The sequence below is a fragment of the Schistocerca piceifrons genome, chromosome 2, assembly GCF_021461385.2.
Source record: "Schistocerca piceifrons isolate TAMUIC-IGC-003096 chromosome 2, iqSchPice1.1, whole genome shotgun sequence".
Classification (NCBI taxonomy): domain Eukaryota; kingdom Metazoa; phylum Arthropoda; class Insecta; order Orthoptera; family Acrididae; genus Schistocerca; species Schistocerca piceifrons.
In genome coordinates, this window is record NC_060139.1 from 40,961,161 (window position 1) to 40,989,013 (window position 27,853).

Here is a 27,853-nt window from a genome sequence, read left to right on the forward strand (position 1 = left end):
TTGCTTCATCACAAGCTGTTAGAATGCAGGTACTGTTTGAAGTTGTTGGGTTTAATGTGGGCAGAGGTGTGGACAGAGCCATCAGAGAGGACGAGGTCAACATCTAGTAAAGTGGCATGTTGGGTTGAGGAGGACCATGTGAAGGAGATTGGAGAGAGGGTGTTGTGGTTGTGAAGGAACGAAGATAGGGTGTCTTGGTCCTGAATCCAGATTGTGAAGATATCATCAATGAACCTGAACCACATGAAGGTCTTTGTGTTCTGGAAGGCTAGGGAGGTCTCCTCTGGATGACCTATAAAAAGGATGGCGTAGGAGGGTGCCATGCGGGTGCCCATGGCCATGCTGCAGATTTGTTTATATACATTACCTTCAAATGAGATGTCATTTCGGGTTAGGATAAAGTTAGTTAGGTATATGTTAAATGAGCTAGTGGGTTTGGAGTCTGAAGGACGTTGAGAATGATAGTGTTAAACAGCAGTAAGACTGTGGGCATGAGGGATTTTGGTGTAGAGGGAGGTGGCATCATCAGTGACAAGTAGAGATCCAGGAAGTAAATGGTTGGGGTGGTGGAGAGACAGTGAAGGTAGTGGTTGGTATGAGTCAGATAATTGATGGAAGTCTTCTGCCAGGTTGTCACTATGATTCATAACAACTGTGGTGGAAGCTTTGTATGCAAGTAGGATGATTTGGTCAGGATTTGTTTTAAGGTTGTGTGTAATTGTACTTTCTGCTGCAAAAAGGTTGGTGTTCTGAGGAAGGGACTTGGGAATGGATGGTGTGTCTAAGTTGGAGTTAAGTAATTCCTGGAGGGCGAACAGCAAGTGGTTAGAAAAGAGAGTGGAAAAATCACAGTTGGATGGTGGTATGAAATGAAAGAGGCAGAATTCATTGTTGGAATTATGGCGGTTTTGCTTGGAGGACCTGGTGGCAAAGAAGGGCCTCCACTGCAGGGATTGGGTGGAGAAGAGCAGATCTCTGACAAGCCCAGCATGGTTAAATTTCGATGTAGGACTAAAGGTGAGCCATTTAGATAGGACTGAAACTTCTCTGGAGCTGAGGGCCTGTGGTGGAAAGGTTAACAACAGTGTTACAGGTATGTTTTCTCCCTGGATTTGGTGGAGAGTTTGAAGGAAGTTGGAGGGGTGGCAAGTTGGAAATGTCAGCTAGGAAAGGTTTAGCTGCTGTGAGGGATGGATGAATAGGAACACTGTGGGTACAATGGGGGTTGGAAAGTGGTGCCCCAAAGCAGCAGTAGCATGTTAGCAGGTTGCATAAATTATGTAGGTGGTGTCTGGAATGCTCCTCCAGGTAATAGAGAGCAAGTGACTCAATTTCAAAGCTGTGATGTATGTTGGTTGTTGGTTGTTTTTGGGGAAGGAGACCAGACAACAAGGTCATCGGTCTCATCGGATTAGGGAAGGATGGGAAAGGAAGTCGGCCGTGCCCTTTGAAAGGAACCATCCCGGCATTTGCCTGGAGCAATTTAGGGAAATCACAGAAAACCTAAATCAGGATGGCTGGACGTGGGATTGAACCATCGTCCTTCCGAATGCGAGTCCAGTGTCTAACCACTGTGCCACATCACTCGGTGTGTGATGTATGGAATAGGGGTTGCAGAGCATTAGTATATTCTGGAGGGAACAGAGGTGGTTATGGGATGCCAGTGCTACAGAGATGTGTTTTTACAGTACCAGGTTTGTAAGGATCTGGGATTGGCAGAATTTGAAAAGGTGTAGGTCATTGTGAAGGGAGGTGTAGGATTGAGAGACAGGAATCTTTATGGTTAAGCCATTTGGGGGGATTTGATGATTTAGGCAACATTTGAGAAACAGGATGTGAGACTAGGTTTTAGCCAGGGAAATGGTTATTTTCCTCAGCTGCTGCAGAGAGATGGAGCAAGAAAAAATACACACAGATAAGCAAAAATACACACAGACATGAAACAGTATGCACAGATATGTAGAATTACACATGAATATGTAAAACATGCAAAAAATACGTCAAAAAGACTAATACACCAAACACTTCATTCTCCAACTCTCCACAATTCCCTCACCTCTTCATCCCATGGATCCTTACTCGTCACTGTTGATGCCACCTTGCTATACACAGACATCCCTCATGCCCATGGTCTTACAGCTACTGAACAATACCTTTCCCAAGGTCCTTCAGATACCAGACCCACTATCTCATTCCTCATTCACCTTACTAAGTTTACCCTAACCCACAACTACTACTCCATTGAGGGGAAGATATATAAACAAATCCATGGTACAGCCATGGGCACATGCATGGCACCCTTCTATGCCAATCTTTTTATGGACCGTCTAGGGGAGTCCTTACAAGCCTCCCAAAACACCAAACTTCTAGTCTGATTCAGATTCATTGATGATATCCTTATGCTCTGGACTCATGGCCAAGACATCCTATCTTCTTTCCGTCGAAACCTCAATACATTCCTTTCCAACCACTTCAAGTGGTCATCTTGAACCCAGCATGTTGCTTTCCTAGATGTTGACTTCCTCCTCTGTAATGGGTTCATTGCACCTCTGCCCACATTAAACCCAACTGCCAACAGTATCTGCATTTTGATAGCTGTCATCCCTTTTACAGCCAAAATTCCCCGTCATCCAGCTTGGCCAGCTGGGGACATGCGGTGACAAAAATTCCCTTGCTCAGTACTCTGAGAGTTCCACCAAGGCCTCAACAGATAGACACTATCCCCAAGCCTCATCTGCTATCAAATTTCCCATGCCACTCCCCCCTCCCCCCAAATGCCCAATTACCAGCAATGAAAGAGTTTCCCCTTCATCTCCCAGCACCACCATCCTGGACTGGAACAACTAAACCAAATCCTTTGCCAGGGCTTTGATTACTTATCATCATGCCATGAAATGAGGGACATCCTACCTGAGATACTTGTCATCCCTCATTAAGTGGCATTCTGTCACCCACCCAACCTCCACAACACCCTAGTCCATCTTACACCACTCCCAATCCCAACCCCTTTCTACAAGGATTACATCCGTGTGGAAGACCCATGTGCAAAACCTGCCCAATCCACCCACCCATCATTTCTTATTCCAGCCTGCCTGAGCTATATCCTACCCCATCAATGGCTGGGTCACCTGTGAAAGCAGCCATGTCATTTACCTGCACTGCTGCAGTCACTGAACGTGTTTTATATTGGTGTGACTACCAACCAGTTGTTCACAAGGACGCACAGCCACATCCAATCCATGGCCAAGAGCAAAGTATTCTGTCTTGTGCACAACATGCAGCTGTACATAACACACTTGATTTCAATGTCTGCTTCACTATCTGAGTCATCTGTATCCTTCCCTCTGCCACCAGCTATTCTAGACTGCGCTGATGGGAGTTATCATTACTATACATTCTTCACTCCTGTGATTATCCCGGCCTCAACCTACAGTAACAGACAGTCCTCAGACTCTCCACACAACAGTTTCCATCCCTTCTGTCCTATCATCTCCTCTTGATTCTTATATCCAATCCTGTTTATTTGCCACCCACTGCCAATGAATCTGCCTGTCGTTTCCCACTCCTTGCCTCTATTGCTCCCTTTTCCCCCCACCACAACATCCTGACACTATCTGTTGGTGCTGGTGGTCATTTGCGCATGAATGGTGTTTGTGGTGTGTGTGTGTGTGTGTGTGTGTGTGTGTGTGTGTGTGTGTGTGTGTGTGATCATTGAAATTAATTTTTGTTCACTTTCATGAAGCGAAATGTTGCACTTTGCCCAGTTTATGCCTTTTGTAATATATTTACTGCACTATTTACATGATGAACTGTAATTTTTTTTCCATTTTGTAAGACGAAAAAGTGTCTTTACACTGTTTATCACTTAAAATATTGTTAGTTAGTTATATGTTCCATACATAATCTGAATGATCCTTTTATTTAAATGATGCGGAATAAGTCTATTTACAGGATTTGTTTACATGCTTACTGTTACCAATAATGAACAAATCATTATTTTTAATCCTATTCATGCAACTACACTACTTCTTTCCTGGTTACCAGTTTTTAAGCAGATATTCAATAGGATAGAAGGTGTTGTCCAAGAGAAATGATTTTAAATTAGATTTGAAACTTGCTTCACTACCTATCAGACATTTTATGGTATTGGGAAAATGAATACTGGGAAAATGATCAAAAATTTTTGTTGCTGCCTACTGGACTCCACTCTGAGTCACTGACAGTTTTAACAATGGGTAATAAAGGTAATTTTTCCCTCTAGTTATGTAGGAAAGGACACCACTTCTTTTTCTCAAATTGTAATGGATTATTTATTACAAATTTGATTAGCAAATATATGTACCATAACACCATAGATAGAATACGTATGTGCTTGAAGAGGTACCTGTGTGACAAGTATTGGTGAACACCACATATTGTTCTCACCACTCAGTTTTGTGCAGTCAATGCTTTCTTGCTTAGTGGTAACCAGCCACAGAAAATTATTCCATAAGATGTTGTTGAGTGGATATAAGCAAGATATGTCAGGAGATTGATAAGTATTTTTCTAAGATTAGCAGTTGTATGAAGAGCAAAAGTAGCTGGTTAATTGTATGAGAAGCTCAGTAATATGCTTCTTCCCATCTAGATTTTCAGCAATATGTACACTAAAACATTTGGATTCTCTGGGCCGTCAAAGGAACTGCACAAACCAAAAATTTTGGAGGCTCTGGCCTGTCAAAGGAACTCCACAAACCAATCTCCTTTCAGGTCTTTATGTTTCTGTTTCGTGCAGGATGTCTTTCACTATTGATGGTACTGGATCACTTGGTCATGACAATGGATGGATTACTGTGGCTATGGGTAGATACAAATCTGTTGCCTTAGCTGGGCTAATGAGAGGGATGTGTAGTGTATAAAACATTTTGTACATCTGAAATTGCTAATAAGGACTTCAGTAAATCATTTTATACCAGTGATATGCCTTTAACATTGTCTACATACAATAGGAGAACAGCAGGGCCAGCAGGAGTGTTTACTTGGATGAGAGGACATGGTACAGTAGAAGAGTTTAGATTAATTGGAGATGTAACATTGTAGTATCATTATTAATAAATTGATCCACATACCTATCCCCCTAATTCAATTAAAAAAACCTTGGTTGCTGCACACAGGGTTTATTGTGCAGCAACACAAAGCTGCACAAGACTGGCACACCTCCTGCTAAGTTCCTGTGGCGTGCAGTTCAAGCTGCCTAGAAGCTCCAAATTGGGGACTCGAGCATATTTCAGATAACTAGTGTACATATTTAAACAAATGGTTCTCGAATCAGAAACATCTGCTAAAAAATACTATGCAGATAATTACGTATTTCCATTGGTTGCTGACATCAATATTATAATATTGTCAAAAAACCAAGATGATGTGACTTACCAAACGGAATTACTAATTCATATCATTAATTTATAATATTGTCAAATAGATAAGCATTGCTACACTGGTCAAAAAATGGGATTTGTAATTCCAACGCTGACTACTGTAAATAAGCCCACCCGGTTAGCCGTGGGGTTTAATGCACTGCTTTCTGGGCAGGAAGGCATGCCGGTCCCTGGCACGAATCCACCTGGCAGATTAGTGTTGAGATCCGGCGTGCCAGACAGTCTGTGGATGGTTTTTAAGGTGGTTTTCCATCTGCCTCGATGAATGCAGGCTGCTTCCCCTTATTCCACCTCAGTTACACTATGTCGGCGATTGCTGTGCAAAAACTGTCTCCATTTAAACGTACACTGTAATTACTCTACCATGCAAACATTTGGGGTTACACTCGTCTGGTGTGAGATGTTCCCGGAAGGGGGGGGGGGGGGGGGGGGGGTGGACTGCTGTAGCCTGTTGTGGGATTGTGAACCACTGCTAGGTCCCCAGTTCAATAAAATAAAAAATAAAAAGAAATACTGTAAATATTGTAGTCAATATGTGCACAGTTGCATTTCACAGTACTTTAATTTCACTGTTCACAACCCTCACCCCCACCCATGCCCCCAATAAAACACAGTTGTATGTGGCCAGTGCACTATTGTTTTAACTTTCCATAAGCCTCTTTAATAATTTACAGGCAAACCTTCACGTACTGCTACAATAGTTTACTATTGAACATCTATGAGAAGTAGAAACCTAACTACAAAGTTTACAGTTCTTGAAGAATAGAAAGGTACACATGTAGCAGACACTTATTGTTTTAACACACGGCCTAATTGTGTAACAGTTATTTCACAGTTAAGTTGAAGCATTGTTGTTGTTCTAGTTAACACAGGTTTCCTGTCTGATTGGCCATGGATTTGGGCCCTTATATAACCTCACAATAATAGGTACTGAAACTAAACATTGTTCAAAGTTTAATTTATAGAAATTACAGTTAAAACTTTACTCATTAAACTAACTGAATACATTGAAAAATTTGTTCTTGTTTCTTCTACTACGTGAGTTAGGCCGAATTATTTGTTTAGTTGATGAAATTGACAGATATTGTTACACAAACAATACTTCTGACAAAATTGTTAATTACTTTGGGATTAATTAAGGGATGGATTTACTAACATGTTTTCGAATTGGGCCAAGTAGATCCTTTAAGAATGCTAGTGTTTTGTCTTCCAAATGTTTATAATTATTGCAGACTTTATATTGTTTATAAGTCAACAATAGAATTTAAGTTAAAAAACTATTACTAATTTCACTCTGCAACAATAGATACTAACGAGGAATAGTCAAAATAAATTAGAAAAACAATTACATACCTAAAGCTAAGCACAAAATCAGATCTGGTATTATATTCTTTAAAACTGAGGGCCAACCTTTTCTTTTATGAAAATGCAGATTATACTCATGTACATTAATAGTATGGTAATTAGTTAAAATTGGAAAAACTAATTTAAACAGGCAGATGGCAAAACAAGAGGGGAAGTAAAAAAATCCCAGCTTGCTTTGTCACAGAGTGAGCCTGTTAGTGTATGGTTCAATTCAATTTATTAGCGTCCTTGTAGTACATCATAAAAATGACATAGAACTCCATATGTAACAATTTCATAATTTGAAAAGACACTTGTAATATTATTTTTCACTTTTTGCTTGATTGCTACACACTGCTTTCTATTTTCCAAAAACGATTTAATGATGTCTGCTGCTTTTCCCCTTATACCATGAAGATAAAGCTTTTCTAATAGGATGTCATGACGTACACAATCAAATGCTTTAGATAGGTCCAGGAACATATCACAGACTTACTTCTGTTCATCAAGTGCTTTAGTTACCAGTGTTAGGAATTCAGCTATTGCTGTTTTGGTACATTTGCCCTATCTGAATCCATGTTGTTCATCATTTAGAATACTGCATGTTTGTATAAAATTTAATATTCTGTATTTTATTATGGTTTTTTTTTTAGAGAGTACAGATGTAATGGTTATGGGTCTGTAGTTTCCTGGGTCTTTTTGCAGCCTCCTTTATGTATAGGGATCACTTTACTCTTTTTCAGGCACATTGGAAATATTCCTTTTTCTATAGATATGTTTATCAGACAGGTCAATGGCTTTACTACCCATTGTGAGCAGCAATCAATTAGTTTAGTGGACATACCATCAAGTCCCTCAGTGTTTTTTTGTTTTTAGGCTATGTATTACTTTTACAGTTTCTGATTCATTAGTTGGGGTCAGGAATAAACATTTTGTCTCGCATGGAATTTTTATTGTGTTTATTTTGGAAATATTATTTTGAGTTATTAATTTGTCCACAACTTTCATATATAGTGTTTGTTTAAAGTATTGCTGACATTTTGTGCATCCCTCAGTTCCCCCCTCCCCATTTACTTTATGTGTTATGTTATCTGTGTTTTCCACACCTGCACCTTTCCTCTTTTCATTTATGAGAGACCATATGGTCTCTGTGATATTTGTTGAAGTTGCTATCTTGTTTTCATAATATGTTGATGTAGTGTCTTTTATAAGTTTGATGTATGTTTTCTTCCTTTCCCTATATGCATCCCTGTTTTCTTGGGTTGGCCTTAACTGACACTTTTCATATATGCTTTTCACCTCTTCCCTCTCCCTTTTTACCTCTACTGTGACCCAATTTTTATTTATCTTCTTACTTATTTCTCTACATACAATGGACATGCCACATCTATGTAATGGCCTAATGTTTTGCAGAATGATTCCCATCCTTTATCTACATTTTCTGTTAAGTATACTTCACTAAAGTCTTCGCTTTCCAATAGCCTTTGTAGCCTATCTATGTTCATTTGCTTTGTTTGTCTAAACTCTTTAAATATTTTTTCTGGCTTTCCTATGTTGCCTACTAATTCAACTACTACCCCATAGTGGTCTACAATAGTTGTGTTTATGACCTGTACTGTCTGCCTGCTCTGTTGCACATTAGTGATCACATGATCTATTAATATTTCTGTATTTTTACAGTATCTCGTGGGACTGTCTACTGCTAAATAAAGTCCATAAGTTTCAATCAGATCTTGAAAACTCCTTGTATAACAGTTGTCTTTTAGCGTGTTAATATTTAGGTCACCAGCTACAATTATATAGTAGTAGTAGTAGTAGTAGTAGTAGTAGTTTACTCATCCAGAGACAATTTACATTGCATGGATTTTGTCAAAAAAATACATAGTATATATACATATATACACACATATAGGGTGAACAATACTATACAAAATACAGATGTGCATAGTAGACTACGTAACATCAGACCACATTGAAATAGCATGTACAACTTTGATTATTTACATTGATGTATGAGAAAGACTTTTTACATGGAATACACAGTTGATATTTAGATAAACACATACAATTCTAGCAGTTTTGTACATATTATTTATTTAGATCATAGTAACAGTCAGATAAAAATTACTATTGGCACAGAGTACATAAATATAATTGTTTAGTATGGAGCTATTCCAGGTATTCTTTTACATTATAATAGCAGCTGGTCATTAAAAATTTGAATACTGCTTCTTTAAATGAAGACAATTTTTTTATTTCTTTTATCTTTACCGGTAGTTTGTTATACAATCTACTTCCTTGTATGTTTGTTTGTTTCTGCGCCAAAGCCTTGTTAACTCTTTTTATATGAATGTCATAGCACTTTCTTGTGTTGTAAGTATGTAGATCCGAGTTGGATTGGAAATTGTTAATATTTTGTTTTATATTAATTACGCTTTTCTGTATATAGAGGCACGGTAGGGGTAGAATATTCAGCTGTTTAAATAATTGCTTTGAAGGAGTTAGCCTTGAACTGTTGGTAATTATTCTAACAGCTCGTTTTTGTAGAGTGAAGATGGTTCTCAGATTTTTCTTACTATGACCCCAGAAGATGAGGCCATAGGTAATAACAGAATGTATATAAGCAAAGTAAACAGCTCTGCTACATTCCCTACTACATACAAAGCTAATAACGCGTAAAACAAAGCAAGCAGAGCTTAACTTATTTGAGAGATACAGGATATGAGATTTCCAGTCTAAATTTTCATCTATATGTACACCTAAGAATTTTGTGGTAGCAACTCTCACAATTTCTTTATTTTGTATTCTGAGATCTAGATCAGAGTGTAACTTTGCTTTCCTGTAATGGATACAATTAGTTTTAGAGATATTTATGGTTAATTTGTTCACTTCAAACCAATTTGGCAAATATTCTATACCTCTGGTTGCAGATGTTGGCAATACCCGGTTTATGTCAGTTACTACAATGTTTGTGTCATCCGCAAACAGGGTTATATGAGTACTATTTACTGGAGTCTTGATATCATTTATGTAAAGAAGAAATAGGAGAGGTCCTAGAACACTCCCCTGCGGTACCCCTATTGGCACAGTCTGAATATCCGATCTGTAAACAATACTTTGGTTTTTACTGTTTGTTGTTGCAATTTCTACTACCTGTTTCCTATTATGGAGATATGACTGAAACCACTTTTTAGCTACTCCTCGTATACCGACATATTCTAATTTGTCTAGCAGGATATCATGTTGGACAGTATTTAATGCCTTTGAGAGGTCCAAATTTATTCCTATTGTACTGTTGTTCTTATCTAGCCCCATTACAATATTTTCTATTAATTGGGTGATGGCTGACTCTGAACTCATTCCTTTGCGGAAGCCGTGTTGGTTTACAGACAATAGACTGAATTTCTCGAGGTAATTTGTAATTCTGTTTTTCATGACTGTCTCTATTACTTTTGAAAATACTGATAATAAAGCTATTGGTCTATAGTTTCCCACTTCATGTATATTGCCCTTTTTATACAATGGTTTTACTTTTGCAATTTTTAATCATTGTGGAAAGACACCTTCTGAAAATGATATGTTTATGATGTGTGAGAGTGGGTCTGATATGACACTAGCACATCTCATCATGACTGAGCAAGGTATCTCGTCAATCCCTGAGGACATTTTATTCTTCATTGTTTTTATTATTTGATTAACTTCCAATTTGTTTGTGGGAGGTAGCAATAATGAATTCACACTTTGTTCTTCTGGGATTGATGTTATTCTAATCTTAGGACAATTTTTATGCAGATTGATTGGACTATTTATGAAGTAGTCATTAACGTAATTTGCTAAAGTATGATTTCTGACTAGCACACCTTGATCATCTTTTAAAACAAAGTCATCTGGATTTCTAACATTTTTGCTTGGGCCTATTTCTTTTTTTACTACATTCCATATAGCTTTTGATTTGTTTGCTGAGCCAGCAATTACACTGTCATTGTGCATTGTCTTGGCTTTTTTGATCACCTTCCTGTAAATTTTCTTGTATGTCTTAACATAATCTGTGAAGTGTTCATCTTTGTTATCTTTTTGAGTTGACTGATATGTTTTAGTGTTTGACTAGATACTCTAATAGCAGGTGTTATCCACTGGCTTGAGTTCCTAGGCATGACATTGATCTTTGTGAGCTTTTTTGGGAAACACATCCCAAATAGGGACATGAATGTACTAGAAAAGGCATTGAAAGATTCCTCGGCTGTAGTTTGTGCAAAGACATCTTCCCAGGTTTCATTAGCTAACAACTGGATGAAAGTATTTACTTTTTCTGTATAGAAGTGCCTTTTGTATCTCCACTTATATTTTACTGCCTTGGGGATAGAGTAATTTATGTCTGTTAATAGTGTATTGTGATCCGAAAGACCTAAGTTTACGTTTAGTGGCTCAGTGATACCATTCTCCATATTTGAGAAAATATTGTCTAAAAGAGAAGATGACAGTTCTGTTATTCTGGTGGCATCTGTAAAGAGTGGTTTCATGTGGAAGCTGCTGAGTATACTCAAAAGCTGTCTTTTTTCATCACTTTCAACTAAAAGGTTAATATTAAAATCTCCACATAAAAATAATTTCACTTCATTACTATAAAAAGTGTTTAATGCTGCTTCTATTTTTTTGAAGAATATGTTTTTGTCACCCAGTGGAGATCTATATACTGTAAGGACAACTAGTTTTTCACTCTTCTCCTCAGTGTTTAACTCTATGGCACATGATTCAAAATGTTTTTCTATATTTAGATGGTCCAATTCTGTTTTCACTTTGAACTACAGTCCTACCCTAGAGTAAATGCATACCCCACCATTTTTAAAAACACTTCAGCAATAATGTGTTGCTAAATTAAACTTGCTTATATTTATGAGACTTAATTCACTAGCCTTGCACCAGTGTTCAGATAAACAAATACAAGAGACATCAGCAAGATTATTTAAAGCTACTTCTAGATCTAGTACTTTGTTTCTGAGGCATTGAATATTCTGACACATTATCCTGACTGTTTTGCAAGTATTTTCTCTTTTGTCATTACCTGGCAATGTGCTGTTTTTTCCATAGTAGTTGTGACTTATCTGCAAATTTTCTTGCTGATTTGTCACAATCTTTTCCATTTCTTTGTCTGAAGCCATAAAAAATCCTTATTTAATGATGTAGATGTACCTTGTCCTTGACTCCTCCTTAGGCAGTGTTGTGTTGCTGCAACTGTTGTTGATGGTTTTGTTGCTGCTGCTACTGTTGTTGTTGGTTCAGTTGCTGCTGCTGTTGTTGCTGCTAGTGCTTCTGTGGTTGGAAGTGGTGGTGGTGGTAATGGTAGTGGATGTGGTGGTGGTGCTGACAGGATTCTTCGTGCTGTTGGTTCAGTAGTAGGTTCCTCTGTTGCTACTGTTTTTTGGATGGTCCATTTGCGTGCTGCTCCTGTTTTTGCTGGTGTTTCTGCTTTTGGAGATTTATACCATCCCAGTTCAGTGGCTGTCACTTTGTAATTGCATTTAATTGCTTCCCTTATTAAGTTTCCTAACCTGGCCTTTCCATTTCTGTTAAGGTGAAGCCCATGTTTCATAAAACATTCTCTGTCAAGTGTGCTTGAGTCAATTAATTTCACATTGCTGAATAGCCTACAACTACTTTTAAGTTTCGCATTAATTCTGTGAATTTCCTTATTCACACATGACCATTCAGGTAAATCATGCCTGTGGGTAAAGTTCACCAGTAAAATGATTGTATTTGACAGTACTAGCAAAAGACTCAAGAACTGTTTACACATTTTCATAGCATTGTTTTCGTAAATGTCTTTAGCTCCTGCGCAGATTACAACACTGTCCTGCTTGTGATAGTTATATTTTATGATGTTTTCCGTCACTTCTTTGAAACCAGCACCTGGTTTAACCATGCTTGTGACTGTAGTTGATTTACTATTTTCTTGCAGTTCTTGAGAAATTCCTTTGGCGTGACTGTCTCCAAAGACGTCGACTTTTGATTCTTTCTTCTTTGTCACACACGTCGGTTTTTGTTTATTTGTATTTTCACTTTGTTGCAAAACGTCGTATTTGTTTTTATCGCAAAATGTGACAGATTTTACGGAGTTTGTTATTCTTTTAGTGGACAAGGGATTACCTTTTAGTGACACTTTTATCTACTCTAACGTTGTTTCACTGTTTTGCATCACTTCACTAGCATTTTGCATATCCTTATTGCAGGTATCACTACTATTCGACAGAACACTGTACCTGTTTTTATCTGTAATTATAATTTCATTTGCTGCCTTTGATGCCTGTCTATTGCTTCCTTTCCACTTCTCATAACTCACCAGGTTCCCGTTTTGTGGCTTTATTGTTTTATCATTTAGAATATGGCACAACTTCTTCAGCTCACAGTTTTCATTAGTTATATATGAAATCTCACGTCTTAAAACATTTACAACTTTTTGTAAACTTGAAATGCGTTCGTTAAGTTTTTCGATTTCACTTTTACAGTTTACACAGGATTCCTTTTTTACGACAGAACAGTAACTTTTATTCACTCGTTCACTATGCATCACTACACTCGTCGCCATCTTGCTTTTGATATAAGAGAATTCCCTGCTAGCCTTATCCAACAGTACTTCTAACTCTTTTAGAAATCCATTTATCTGGCTGTTTGGTGATCTGTAGATACCTATTATCACACATTTCTCCCCATAATATGTTGTCTGTATTGCTGCAGCTTCAAACAGCATTTCTGTACAGTTGTCTACTGACCATGGAATAGTACCCTTATTTTACTGTGTACGTAGACTGCAATCCCTCCACCCTTGTGTTCAGATCTACAGAAATTTGCAACTCTTTTATATTCCTGTATGTTGTAAACATTAATTTCATTTCCTTTCAGCCCATGTTCTGACATAATAAATATATGTGGTAACTCCACAGCTACTAGTACTTCTGTCTGTTCTAACTTACTGGATGCATACTGTACATTCTGCTGCAAGATTCTTATATTATTAATATTTGTGTTGATCTTTTGATTTTGTATGGCACCTTTCTCTTTACCTGCTGGTGCAAAAAAATCCTGGTCCTTGAGATGCTTTTGCTTCCTTGTTCTCTCTCCTCTCCTGTATCTTGCCTGCGGGATGTCTGTCATAGCGTCTTCTTGTGTAGGTGACAACACAGCTTCTTCTGCTAGTGTTGACACTGCTCCTCCTGCTGGTGAGGTCACTGCTTTTTTCCTGCTGGTGTTGACACTGCTTCTTTTTCTGCTGGTGTCGACACTGCTTCTTTTTCTGCTGGTGGTGACACTTCTTTTAACTCCTTTTCAGGGCAGAGTGTAGTTTCCTCTTCCGTTCTTCCATCTTGTGGTTGTTTTGAGTCTGGTACTGGATACTGTATTGTATCTTCTATTACTTCACTCATTGACAGTGGTATGGTTCTACGTACTTGTTCTTGTGTCCTGCTAATTTTTTCTAATATTTCTTTGCACAGGATTTGTTTACCATAGTTGTTTCTGTGCAGGCCATGCTTTCTGAAATGTTCTCTCACTGATCTTGTTGCTTCAGTAAATGTAACATTAGAGAAAAAGCTACATACCTTCCTGAATTTTCTGTTTGTGTTGACAATTTCTCTGTTTACACATGAAGCTTCTATCAGATCATGTCCATGTGGAATGCTTACGATGTATACATCGGAATGTATAAGTTTTTCTAACGATTTTCTTGGAGCCCTAGTTGCATTTACACTTTTGTTCTTATAAACATCGTTTCCTCCTCCAATAATAACACATTTGGAACCATATATCACTGTTGTTTCACAATCTTTTAGAACTTCATTTAGAGGGGCACCCGGACGGGTAAAACCAGTTACTTTTAGTTTATTTTGCATAGTGGCCATAATACCTGCTAAGCCTTTTCCATCGCTAGTTAAAAATATGTAAACATCACCTTTCTTATTTTTCTCACGTGGCGCAAGATTTCGCAAATGTTTAATATTTTCTTGCTTCTTCCAGGTACTTCCTGGAGATGTGAAATCTTTTTTCTTATTTCCCTGGTTGACTGTATCTTCATTTTTATCTAGCAGATCATATTTGTTAATTGTTTTTAATTCGAAGTGTTTTTCATTTTGTTTCACACGCCAGTTTTTTGTAGGCCTAATAAAGGGCTCATTTTCCACTTTTTGTTCTTGTTTGAGTTCATTTATTACTGTTTCCAGATTACTTATAAATTGCTTTGCACACAATAAGTCCTGTTCTAATGTAGAAACTATGTTTCCTTCGTGTACACTACCATGTTTTTATAAATACACCATTCGCAAACAGCATTTAATTACACCACAGGCGCATTTCATGTTTTCTTCATCGAAAGGTGAGATACAGTTGAAATGAATCCATTTTTGGCACACTGAACATAGTCTAATACCATTTAAAAGTCTTTCACTACATACAATGCACTTTATATTTGCAATATAGGCATTTTGCACAGAACCACTTACTAAAACTTCTGTATGAGCCGCCATCTTTCGGAAGCATCTTTTTTTTCATAGCAGGACTACTTTGTCACCTACAGCACAGTGGTACTGCAATAACATTCCATGACCTGTTTTGTCGACCTTCATGGCAAGCCATCTTAGGCTAACATTCCAGTGAGGTCATGCCTGCCTACACATGGTGAGAGTTTCTACTGCTTTCCTTAATGCTAGCCAAACCCCACCTTGGTCAACAAGGTTGCCAGATTTCTCTCTCCAGCTGAGAATGTTGGGAGCATTATGGATAGGGCCCTCCAACCATCTCAAGATTTTGATGATCTAATGCACCATTTGGACAGAATTAGGCACGATATCGTTCAGGAGGACATCCAACAACTATGTCAACCAATGACAAGCTGAATTACTGCTTGCATAAGGGCCAGAGGTGGACCAATGCACTACTGAGTTGCTCAAATTGTGAAGCTCTTTCACTTTAATAAATCATTCAATACTTCTGAATTGTAGTCATTTGTTTGTACATTTACACACAGCTGCCAATTCCCATCCCATTTGAATAATTTTATTTGTGTGTGTGTGTGTGTGTGTGTGTGTGTTTGTTTGTTTATTTGTTTCTAATATGTACTACTTAACAAGGATGGTTTCTGATTTCTGTATATGTGAGGATTCCCAGAGGCAACAAAAATGCCAAGAAATTCCAATTTTCCATATTGAGTAATAAAAAACTAACAAGTTTAGAAATAGAAATTTTTAGAGTCAGAAAAATCAGGCCTAAGAAACTGTGGTACTGAGTTTTGGAAATAATCATTATTTAAGATTGGAATTGCAGAAGTTTTGAAAATTTTTTCTCCACATCATTTACATGTATAGTAAACCATCCAAAGAAAATATGCTCACAATAAGTGAATGTGTCACTATCATCAGTAGTCTGAAAACTCTCCAGTGAATAGTAAACTTCAATTAAATAAAGCTTGAACAAGAAATTAGCTATTTCATGTGACTATTGTCCATTTGCTCTTAACAAAAGAAGACAAAATAAAAAAAAATGTTGATGTAAGGAGTGCTGTAACAACAGGTAGGAGAGTCCCACACTGCTCTGTTAAACAACAAGATTAGCCACCTGATACTCTGCCACTCTCTTTGCTCTGTTATCTTGCATGCTTAAGATGTCACCATTCTATTTTGGCACACTTCATTATAATCGAAGATAAACCAAAATCGAACTTTAATTTTATGTGCTGTCTTACTTGCATTTTAGTCAACCTGTGTATCATCCAAATTTATTATCAATATTATGAAAGGGGTATTTGCTTCTCAACACACAGTTGAGATGCCCAACAAGGCCTTGGTCAAAAATAGAACACACACACACACACACACACACACACACACACACACACACACACACAAATGCAAACACAACTCATTCACACATGAGTTGCATTTGTATGAGTAGGTGCATGTGTGTGGCTAAAAGTTCACTTTCTGACAGTCGTTTTGTTGTGCCTGTCTCTGACAGTACCTCTGCTATATAGTCATTAGCAACTATTCTTTTCATAACATTTTTACATTCCATCCTGAATTTTTCATTGTTTAAATTTTTATCACATTTTCATTGAGATTATAACACATTTCTACATACTCCTTTTCAGAATGTGATGAGTATAAAAGGCCTTTGGAAGAGGAAGCTAAAATTCCTTATCCATTAACTTTTCATTTCGTTGTTGGAGGTACGGACGCTGATATTGGAGAGATTCCTCACATGGTAAATATGCCAGTAGTTAATTGTTGCATGTTGTTGATGTTGTTGTTGTTGTTGTTGTTGTTGTCTTCAGTCCTGAGACTGGTTTGATGCAGCTCTCCATGCTACTCTATCCTGTGCAAGCTTCTTCATCTCCCAGCACTTACTGCAACCTACATCCTTCTGCATCTGCTTAGTGTATTCATCTCTTGGTCTCCCTCTACGATTTCTACCCTCCACGCTGCCCTCCAATGCTAAATTTGTGATCCCTTCGTGCCTCAGGACATGTCCCACCAACCGGTCCCTTCTTCTTGTCGAGTTGTGCCACAAACTCCTCTTCTCCCCAATTATATTCAATACCTCCTCATGTTATGTGATCTACCCATCTGATTTACAGCATTCTTCTGTAGCACCACATTTCGAAAGCTTCTATTCTCTTCTTGTCCAAACTATTTATTGTCCATATTTCACTTCCATACATGGCTACACTACATACAAATACTTTCAGAAACGACTTCATCACACTTAAATCTATACCCAATGTTAACAAATTTCTCTTCTTCAGAAATGCTTTCCTTGCCATTTCCAGTCTACATTTTGTATCCTCTCTACTTCAACCATCATTGCTCACCAAATAGCAAAACTCCTTTACTACTTTAAGTGTCTCATTTCCTAATCTAATTCCCTCATCATCATCTGACTTAATTCGACTACATTCCATTATCCTCGTTTTGCTTTTGTTGATGTTCATCTTATATCCTCCTTTCTTGTCACTGTCCATTCCATTCAGTGGGTCTTCTAAGTGCTTTGCTGTCTCTGACAGAATTACAATATCATCGGTGAACCTCAACGTTTTTATTTCTTCTCCATGAACTGTAATACCTACCCCGATTTTTTTTTTTTTTGTTTCCTTCACTGCTTGCTCAATATACAGATTGAATAACATTGGGGACAGGCTACAACCCTGTCTCACTCCCTTACCAACCGCTGCTTCCCTTTCATGCCCCTCGACTCTTATAACTGCCATCTGGTTTCTGTACAAATTGTAAATAGCCTCTCGCTCCCTGCATTTTACCCCTCCACCTTTAGAATTTGAAAGAGAGTATTCCAGTAAACATTGTCAAAAGCTTTCTCTAAGTCTACAAATGCCAGAAATGTAGGTTTGCCTTTCCTTAATCTATTTTCTAAGATAAATCGTAGGGTATTGCCTCACGTGTTTCAACATTTCTGCGAAATCCAAACTAATCTTCACTGAGGTCGGCTTCTACCAGTTTTTCCATTCGTCTATAAAGAATTTGCATTAGTATTTTGCAGCTGTGACTTATTAAACTGATTGTTCGGTAATTTTCACATCTGTCAACACCTGCTTTCTTTGGGATTGGAATTATTATATTCGTCTTGAAGTCTGAGGGTATTGTGGTTGTCTCATACATCTTGCTCACCAGATGGTAGAGTTTTGATAGGACTGGCTCTCCCAAGGCCGTCAGTAATTATAATGGAATGTTGTCTAATACTGGGGCCTTGTTTCGACTCAGGTCTTTCAGTGCTCTGTCAAACTCTTCACACAGTATCGTATCTCCCATTTCATCTTCATCTACATTCTCTTCCATTTCCATAATATTGTCCTCAAGTACATCGCCCTTGTATAGACCCTTTATATACTCCTTCCACCTTTCTGCTTTCCCTTCTTTGCTTAGAACTGGGTTTCCATCTGAGCTCTTGATATTCATACAAGTGGCTCTCTTTTCTCCAAAGGTCTCTTTAATTTTCCTGTAGGCAGTATCTATCTTACCCCTAGTGAGACAAGCCTATGCATCCATACATTTGTCCTCTAGCCATCCCTGCTTAGCCATTTTGCACTTCCTGTCAATCTCATTTTTGAGATGTTTGTATTCCTTTTTGCCTGCTTCATTTACTGCATTTTTATATTTTCTCCTTTCATCAATTAAATTCAATATTTCTTCTGTTACCCAAGGATTTCTACTAGCCCTCGTCTTTTTACCTACTTTATCCTCTGCTGCCTTCACTATTTCATTCCTCAAAGCTACCCATTCTTCTTCTACTGTATTTCTTTCCCCCAGTCCTATCAATTGATCCCTTATGCTCTCCCTGAAACGCTATACAACCTCTGGTTCTTTCAGTTTATCCAGGTCCCATCTCCTTAAATTCCCACCTTTTTGCAGTTTCTTCAGTTTTGATCTACAGTTCATAACCAATAGATTGTGGTCGGAGTCCACATCTGCCTCTGGAAACGTCTTACAATTTAAAACCTGGTTCCTAAATCTCTGATGGAAGGAGTATATAGAGGGTCTATACAAGGGCAATGTACTTGAGGACAATATTATGGAAATGGAAGAGGATTTAGATGAAGATGAAATGGGAGATACGATACTGCGTGAAGAGTTTGACAGAGCACTGAAAGACCTGAGTCAAAACATGGCCCCGGGAGTAGACAACATTCCATTAGAACTACTGACGGCCTTGGGAGAGCCAGTTCTGACAATACTCTACCATCTGGTGAGCAAGATGTATGAGACAGGCAAAATACCCTCAGACTTCAAGACGAATATAATAATTCCAATCCCAAAGAAAGCAGGTGCTGACAGATGTGAAAATTACCGAACAATCAGTTTAATAAGTCACGGATGCAAAATACTAACGCAAATTCTTTACAGACGAATGGAAAAACTGATAGAAGCCGATCTCGGAGGGGGGGGGGGGATTCAGTTTGGATTCCATAGAAATACTGGAACACGTGAGGCAATACTGACCCTACAACTTATCTTAGAAAATAGATTAAGGAAAGGCAAACCTATGTTTTGAGCATTTGTAGACTTAGAGAAAACTTTTGACAATGCTGACTGGAATACTCTCTTTCAAATTCTGAAGGTGGCAGGGATAAAATACAGGAAGCGAAAGGCTATTTACAATTTGTACAGAAATCAGATGGCAGTTATAAGAGTCGAGGGGCATGAAAGGGAAGCAGTGGTTGGGAAGGTAGTGAGACAGGGTTGTAGCCTATCCCCGATGTTATTCAATCTGTATATTGAGCAAACAGTGAAGGAAACAAAAGAAAAATTCGGAGTAGGTACTACAGTTCATGGAGAAGAAATAAAAACGTTGAGGTTCACCGATGATATTGTAATTCTGTCAGAGACAGCAAAGCACTTGGAAGAGCAGTTGAACGGAATGGACAGTGACAAGAAAGGAGGGTATAAGATGAACATCAACAAAGGCAAAACAAGGATAATGGAATGTAGTCGAATTAAGTCGGGTGATGCTGAGGGAATTAGATTAGGAAATGAGACACTTAAAGTAGTAAAGGAGTTTTGCTATTTGATGAGCAATGATGGTTGAAGTAGAGAGGATATAAATTGTAGACTGGCAACGGCAAGGAAAGCATTTCTGAAGAAGAGAAATTTGTTAACGTCGAGTATAGATTTAAGTGTGAGGAAGTCGTTTCTGAAAGTATTTGTATGGAGTGTAGCCATGTGTGGAAGTGAAACATGGACGATTACTATTTTGGACAAGAAGAGAATAGAAGCTTTCGAAATGTGGTGCTACAGAAGAATGCTGAAGATTAGATGGGCAGATCATATAAATAATGAGGAGGTGTTGAATAGGATGGGGGAGAAAGAAGTTCGTGGCACAACTTGACTAGAAGAAGGGATCGGTTGGTAGTACATGTTCTGAGTCATCAAGGGATCACCAATTTAGTATTGGAGGGCAGCGTTGAGGGTAAAAATCGTATTGGGAGACCAAGAGATGAATACACTAAACAGATTCAGAAGGAAATGGGTTGCAGTAGGTACTGGGAGATGAAGAAGCTTGCACAAGATAGATTAGCATGGAGAGCTGCATCAAACCAGTCTCAGGACTGAAGACCACAACAACAACAACAACAAATCTAGGGGACTGATGACCTCAGATGTTAAGTCCCATAGTGCTTAGATCCATTTGAACCATTTGAAATTTACTTTACTGTTATGTTTATGAAGAAAATAGGAAAAATTCACTATGAATAACTATGACACAGAATAAGTTCCATTTCTGCAGTCAACTCTAATATTCAACACTGTAATAAGTGAAAATCATAAATTATTACTACACAGAGACATCACCAGAATTTTGAAGTGAATGATTTTAGTAAAATATCAACATAATAAGCACTTTTTACCTCAAATACAGTCATTCTTCTCCCAACTACAAACTCAAAATGAAATGAAAATGATTTTGAAACTCTCAGTAACACATTCAATTTGGAAGGAATAAGCTAAACACACTATTGGTAATAGAGCGTGCTACTAATATTTTTCGTTTGTTCATACATGATCTAAGGCATCTGACATGACCACTGAATTGCTTGGTGTAAAAGATGAGCATGTAGTTGTAGGGGTGAACATCACATTTAATTGTAGGACAGCACCACTTCTGAAACCAGTACAAAAATGTAGCACTGCTACTGCAGTACAAGTGACTTGTGGATATGGAGAGGGTGAAGCCTGTAGTAATGGACAGGATGTCATAATGTAGTTGGGCTGTCCCAGCTCTGAGTAGAGTTGCTGATAAGAGGACAATTGAATCTATTTACTGTAAGCTGTCATAGGAAAGCTTAGATGCCAAAGCAATGGGCACAGTTCAGGTGGAAGAGAAAACCAAATCAGTATTTGCAGTGACTAGCACAATCACAATCAAAAGTGTACCTTGAGTCAATGTACAGCAATATAAAAATGTAGCAGCAGCAGCAGCTGAATAAGGTAAACAAGGGATTAAGCACACCAACATACATATCTGACACTAGGGTTTCAGCTACAGTGTTAAAGTTGGCTGTAGAAGTAACACATAATAGTCATGCGACTTCTTACAGTTGAGCAGTTGCATGGGGTCATACCACTGTGGCTGCACTTCCCAGTTAGGTAGACGATGGCTATTCCAGATGATGTACTACCACTAGGTTAGGACAATAGTGTGAGGTTGGCCTTTCGTGGAAGAACATTGTTGCCTTGTAGGACAAAATCAACACCTATAACACTAGCAGGTGGACATAATTAATTACACAGCACAAATGTCATTGCTAAAGGCTCAAGCAGTTACAGGAGATTTTGCACTTACCCAAAGATGTCATTTGACTCATAGGCATTGTAGTGTTTAGAGGCATTCCTTTGTATATGCTTGATAGATTATAATTGCTTTTGGTTTTTTGCTAAATAAAAACATATCTGACATAGCTTCCCATGTTCACTAACAACACACCTACATAATGAACTGGCATCATTGATGTCTGTTCATTTTAGCATACTCAATGCAAATGCTTCCTCTTGTAATGAAGTGTCGCTGGTACACAAATGGCTAACTGCCTCATGTCCATACTATCTTCGCAAATTCTTCTGACTATGTTATTAGTGATTAGATTATCAGTAGATTAGCACTATATTAGTACAACCACTGCCAAACTTACTCAAATTGTTCTCATGCTGAGATTAAATCTTCACAGTTCTGCATAAGTTTTCACATGAAATCATTTTGTATATAACTGACTATTTATGAAATAATGAAATTATTGCTTAGTATGGCAGACTTAAGTAGAGCAGAGTAAATTTCTCATTACATTATGTTATTTCATAAACTAAAATTAAAATTTTGATGTTCTCTGACTTAATGTAGGCTAAATCAGTGTTACTTTTACATTTTTTGCGCACTACAACCAATTACGACTTATGATTTACTCTATGTGTTAGCTGTGAACTGTCACATTATCAAATGTGTATTTCCATGGTGTTCCCTTGTATACTGGATAATGTGAATATTTTTCTTAAGACATGCATTGTACACAAAATTTAATTAATAGGAATTTTATATTGTGACATTCTTGTGTCATTAAGGTGTAATATGGAATAAAACTATGTGCACTACATCAAGAAACAAGAACAGATTTTGTCAATACACATTTATTCAGAATAATCTGGAACAGACTGCATACACACAGAGATGCACATTTATAAAGTCACAGTGGGCACTGTGTTTTTTCTAGTGTTTGAGTCTCATACAGAAGTATCATCCCAGTTCAAAACTAAGTAATGACTGCAAAAGAAACTAATCATCTGGTATCTAACTCTGAGATGAAAGAATGAACTCCTGAATTATTATAAGACATGAGATGGCCACATTTGTCATCTAAAATGCCTTAGCACTTAAAGACATTTGAGTGAAGTCTCAAACTGCTGCCTCACTGCTTAGTATGATCTTGAATGATAAACGCCTTACATGGTGCATCATGGCCATTGTGCATTGATATCTTTAGCCCACTTTATCATCTTTGCATTGCAGTCCCACCCATTCTCCATCTCTTGGGTGAGGACACTTTCCTAGTTGCGTGCATATGCAGAGTCGCTTTCTGCATTGACGATGACCATGGACTTTTCTGCACCTGATGTCCAGTACGGTAGCCAGTCTGTTGTGATGGGGAAGCCATGTACCCTATTGGTTGTAGCCCCCTGACCACATAGGGATCACTCTGCTGATGCCTGCACCGTTAACTCCCCATGTATGCCAAGGGGCATCCCCCTGGGGCATCGGGACACCTGGCAATGGCCAGCCTGTCAGGTGGCTTTTGCTGCAGCTGGATGGCGCCCGTGGGGAGGGCTCCTGGTCAGAGTGGGTGGCATCAGGGTGGATGACACATGATGAAGAGTAGTCTATCATCTCTTGCTGGTGGTGAAACAGCAGCAGTCTCTAAGCGATCGCGAGTTCAATCCAGCGCACAGAAGTACAACCCCAAATCGTTCTCCTCCCTGGCAACACCATTGGAGGAACGTCAGGCTAAGGATGGCAGCAGATCTTATTCGCCCCGGTACCTTGTATGTTCGAGAGCTGATGGGCAATCTTTCATGATGATGATGCCTCAGATTATTGTTGAACAATTAGAGGACAAGTTTTGGGAGGTGGAGGGCGTGTCTAAAATGAGATCTGGGTCAGTCTTGATCAAAACAGTATCCTCTGCCCAGTCACAGGAGTTGCTCGCTTCTGAGAAACTGGGGGACGTTTCTGTAACCATCACACCCTATAAGAGGTTAAATATGGTCCAGGGTATCCTAATTCACAAGGACATTCTTTTGCAGTTGACGATGAGCTGCACGCCACTTTAGAGTGGTGAGGTGTACATTTCGTCCAGCATGTCAGAGGTTATAATAAGGTTGCCACCAGTGCCTTCTTCTCGCTCTTTGAGGATGAAACATTGCCTGAGAAGGTCAAAGTGATGGTGTACCGCTGTGCTGTAAAGCCCTATATCCCTCCTCTAATGCAGTGCCTTAAGTACTGGAAGTTCTGCCATATGTCTTTCCGCTGTACTTCCAGTGTTACATGCCGAGGTTGCGGATGCTTATCAGATCCCAATATTCCATGTGCCCTGCCTCCCATCTGTGTCAACTGTGGAGAGCACCATTGGCCTTGCTCACCAGACTACAGGATCCTCCATAACCCTGGACCAACTGACCTACACTGAGCCTAAGAGAAAATTTGAAAGCCTGCATCCTGTGCATGTGACATCATCTTACACCGCCGCTACAACAGTTCTGGCACCTTCAGTTCCACCAACCCAAGTCACCTGTCAGAGCTGGAAGACTACACCTGCCCCCTTGATGGTGGGGGGGGGGGGGGGCATTTCCCTCCTTGTTGCTCCTGCACTACCTACTTTAGGAGCAACACACCCCCAACCATCGGGGGCATCAGTCCCCACTTCTAAGCTGAAGAAGCGTAAGTCTTCTTCAACTTCTCTCACTAGGAACGGGTCCCTTGGGTCACTCCCTTCCCAGGATTCTGGTAGTGGGAAATATGACACCCGCCTGTGGCTGAAGAACCCAAAAGCAGCTGGTTGTAGGGCTTCATGCTCATCCTAAGTCCCAGAGATTGAATCAGTGAAGTCCTCCCAGCCAGGGAAACCCAAGGAGCAGCAAGAGAAATCCAAAATGAGAACCCCTAAGACCATAGAAATTGCGGTGGCACCCACACCACTGCTACCTACAATTTCTGCATCTGAGGATGGAGTGGAGATTTTGGTGTCCGCTGGGGACCTAGATCTCGCCAGACCCTCAGACAAAATGCATATAGACTGCTCAGGCAAAATGTCAGTGGCAGCAGGTGACCCTGAGGTGTAAACTGCCTCATTGAATGTTCCATGCCTTCCCAGTCTCATGATGTCATCCTCCTATGGATCTGCAGCAGTTTTTTCCACTGCCTGGCTGAGCTACAGCAACTGTTAAGCTTTACACCTGCTATCTGCACTGCCCTCCAGAAAACCTAGTTCCCGGCAATGCGAACCCCTGCCCTCCACCGCTATAAGGGATATTACAGGAACTGTAGCAACTATAATCGAGTGTCAGGTGGAGTTTGTCCTAAACTCAGTCTGTAGTGAACATATGTCCCTTCAAACCTCTCTTGAAGCTGAGGCTGTCAGAACAATGCAGGAAATAACTGTCTGCAATGTATATCTTCCTCCAGGTGGTGCAGTAACCCTGAATATGTTAGCTGCACTGATTGATCAGCTCCCTAAACATTTCCTACTTTTGGGAGATTTTAATGCCCATAACCCCTTGTGGGGTGGTACCATGGTTTATGGCCGAGGCAGAGATATTGAAACTTCACTGTCTCAGCTCGACCTGTGCCTCTTAAACACTGGGGCTGCCACACATTTCAGTGTGGCTCATGGTAGTTACTCAGCCATTGATTTATCAATTTGCAGCCCAGGACTTCTCCCATATATCCACTGGAGAGCACATGACGACCCATGTGGTAGTGACCACATCCCCATCTTCCTGTCACTGCCCCAGCGACAGGCCCATAGTTGCCTGCCCAGATGGGCTTTAAACAAGGCAGACCGGGAAACTTTCACCTCTGCTGTCAATGTTGAATCTCCCCCACATGATAACATTGATGTGATGGTTGAGCAGGTGTCTACAACAATTGTTCCTAAGGCGAGTACACCGTTTGCTTCCTACATATTTTTATGAGCTTCAAACAGGACGAGTGCAGTAATGGATAGCAACTGTGAATGTTGTGTACAGATGCAAGCTGAGCTGGTGACTCTTCACTCACAGCTTCAGGCTATGTTGGCTTCTGTCACACAGCTTGAGGCTGCTGCCAAGGGGTGTCACTGTGGGGGATCGGACACAGGGATGTGAGGGACGCCGAGCACGTCCCACGTGTCCTCCGATTGGTCCACTGCTGTGACCTCCCTGGGAAGTGCCTGCACTGAGGTTGACCCCTCACCCATGGTCAAATGGGAGATCATTGCAAAGTCTGGCAGGCAGTGAAAAACTTTCCATGGGGCCGATCGTTGGGCCTCCCCAGTTCGTTTGACGAACAGGTTTCGGGCATTATCTGTGGCCGACGATGTCTCTGAGCTGGATGCAGTCATCCACCCCGTTCCAGAGGAAGCTTCTCGGTCCACAAGGTCTGGGCATTCACAGAGGGTGGGTTTGCTGGTAGTTGGGAGCTCCAACGTTAGGCACGTAATGGGGCCCCTTAGGAACATGGCTGCCAAGGAGGGGAAGGAAGCCAATGTGCACTCCGTGTGCATTCTGGGGGGAGTCATTCTGGATGTGGAAAGGGTGCTTCCAGATGCCATGAAGAGTACAGGGTGCAGCCAACTGCAGGTGGTGGCTCATGTCGGTACCAATGACATGTGTCGCCTTGGATTGGAGCACATTCTGTCTGGTTTTGGGCGGCTAGCGGAAATGGTAAAGACTGCCAGTCTTGTTTCTGAGATTAAGGCGGAGCTCACCATCTGCAGCAGACTGTGGTCATTTAGTGCAGAGCCGAGTGGAGGGTCTGAATCAGAGGCTCAGGTGATTCTGTGACCGTGTAAGCTGCAGATTCCTTGACTTGTGCCATTGGGTAGTGGGTTTCTGGGTTCTGCTTAATAGGTCAGGAGTCCACTACACACGGGAGGCAGCTACATGGGTAGTGGGGGCTGTGTGGAAGGGACTGGGCTGTTTTTTAGGTTAGAGGGTCTCAGGGAACCACAGAAGGGGCATCCGTCAGAAAGTGGGCAGGTAATACACAGTAAGGTATTTGTAGAAACAATTGGTTTTTTAGTTGTAAATTGTCGTAGCTGTGTTGGCAAAGAACCAGAGCTCCAATCCCTAATAGAAAGCACTGAAGCTCAAATAGTTGTAGGTACAGAGAGCTGGCTAAAGCCGGAAATAAGTTCAGCCGAAATTTTTTCAAACGATGTAACAGTGTTCAGAAAGGGTACATTAAATGCAGTTGGTGGTGGAGTATTTATTGCTGCCAGAGGTAGTTTACCTTGTAGCAAAATTGAAGTAGATAGTTCATGTGAAATAGTATGGGTAGAGGTTTTACCTGACAATCGGACTTAACTATTAATTGGATCATTTTACCGACCCCCCGACTCAGAAAAAATTGCTGAACAGTTCAAAGAAAACTTGAGTCTCATTTCAAATAAGTAACCCGGTCATACAATTATAGTCGGTGGTACTTCAATCTACTCTTGATATGCTGGAAAAATTATATGTTTAAAGCTGGTGGCAGGCATAAAACATCATCCGAAATTGTACTGAATGCTTTCTCAGAAAATTATTTTGAACAATTAGTTCATGAGCCCACTCGAAGCGTAAATGATTGCGAAAGCATACTTGACCTTTTAGCAACAAATAATCCTGGACAAATAGTGAGTGTTGTGACAAATACAGGGATTAGTGACCACAAGGCAGTTGCTGCTAGGCTGAATACCATAACACCTACAACCATAAAAAAGAAACGCAAAGTATATCTATTTAAAAAAGCTGATAAAAATGCTCTTAACGCCTTTTTAAGAGACAGTCTTCACTCCTTTCGATTTGATCATGTAAGTG

The 27,853-nt window shown here is 39.7% G+C and overlaps 1 protein-coding gene across 1 annotated transcript in view; it reads left to right on the forward strand.

Moving 5' to 3' along the window:
• The window catches only part of LOC124774617 (serine protease snake-like), a 217,153-nt gene that overhangs the window by 114,364 nt on the left and 74,936 nt on the right, over positions 1-27,853 (forward strand). Inside the window, exon 6 of the mRNA XM_047249495.1 lies at positions 16,894-17,006. Coding sequence (XP_047105451.1) covers positions 16,894-17,006 — 113 coding nt within the window. The remainder of the gene's footprint in view (positions 1-16,893; positions 17,007-27,853) is intronic.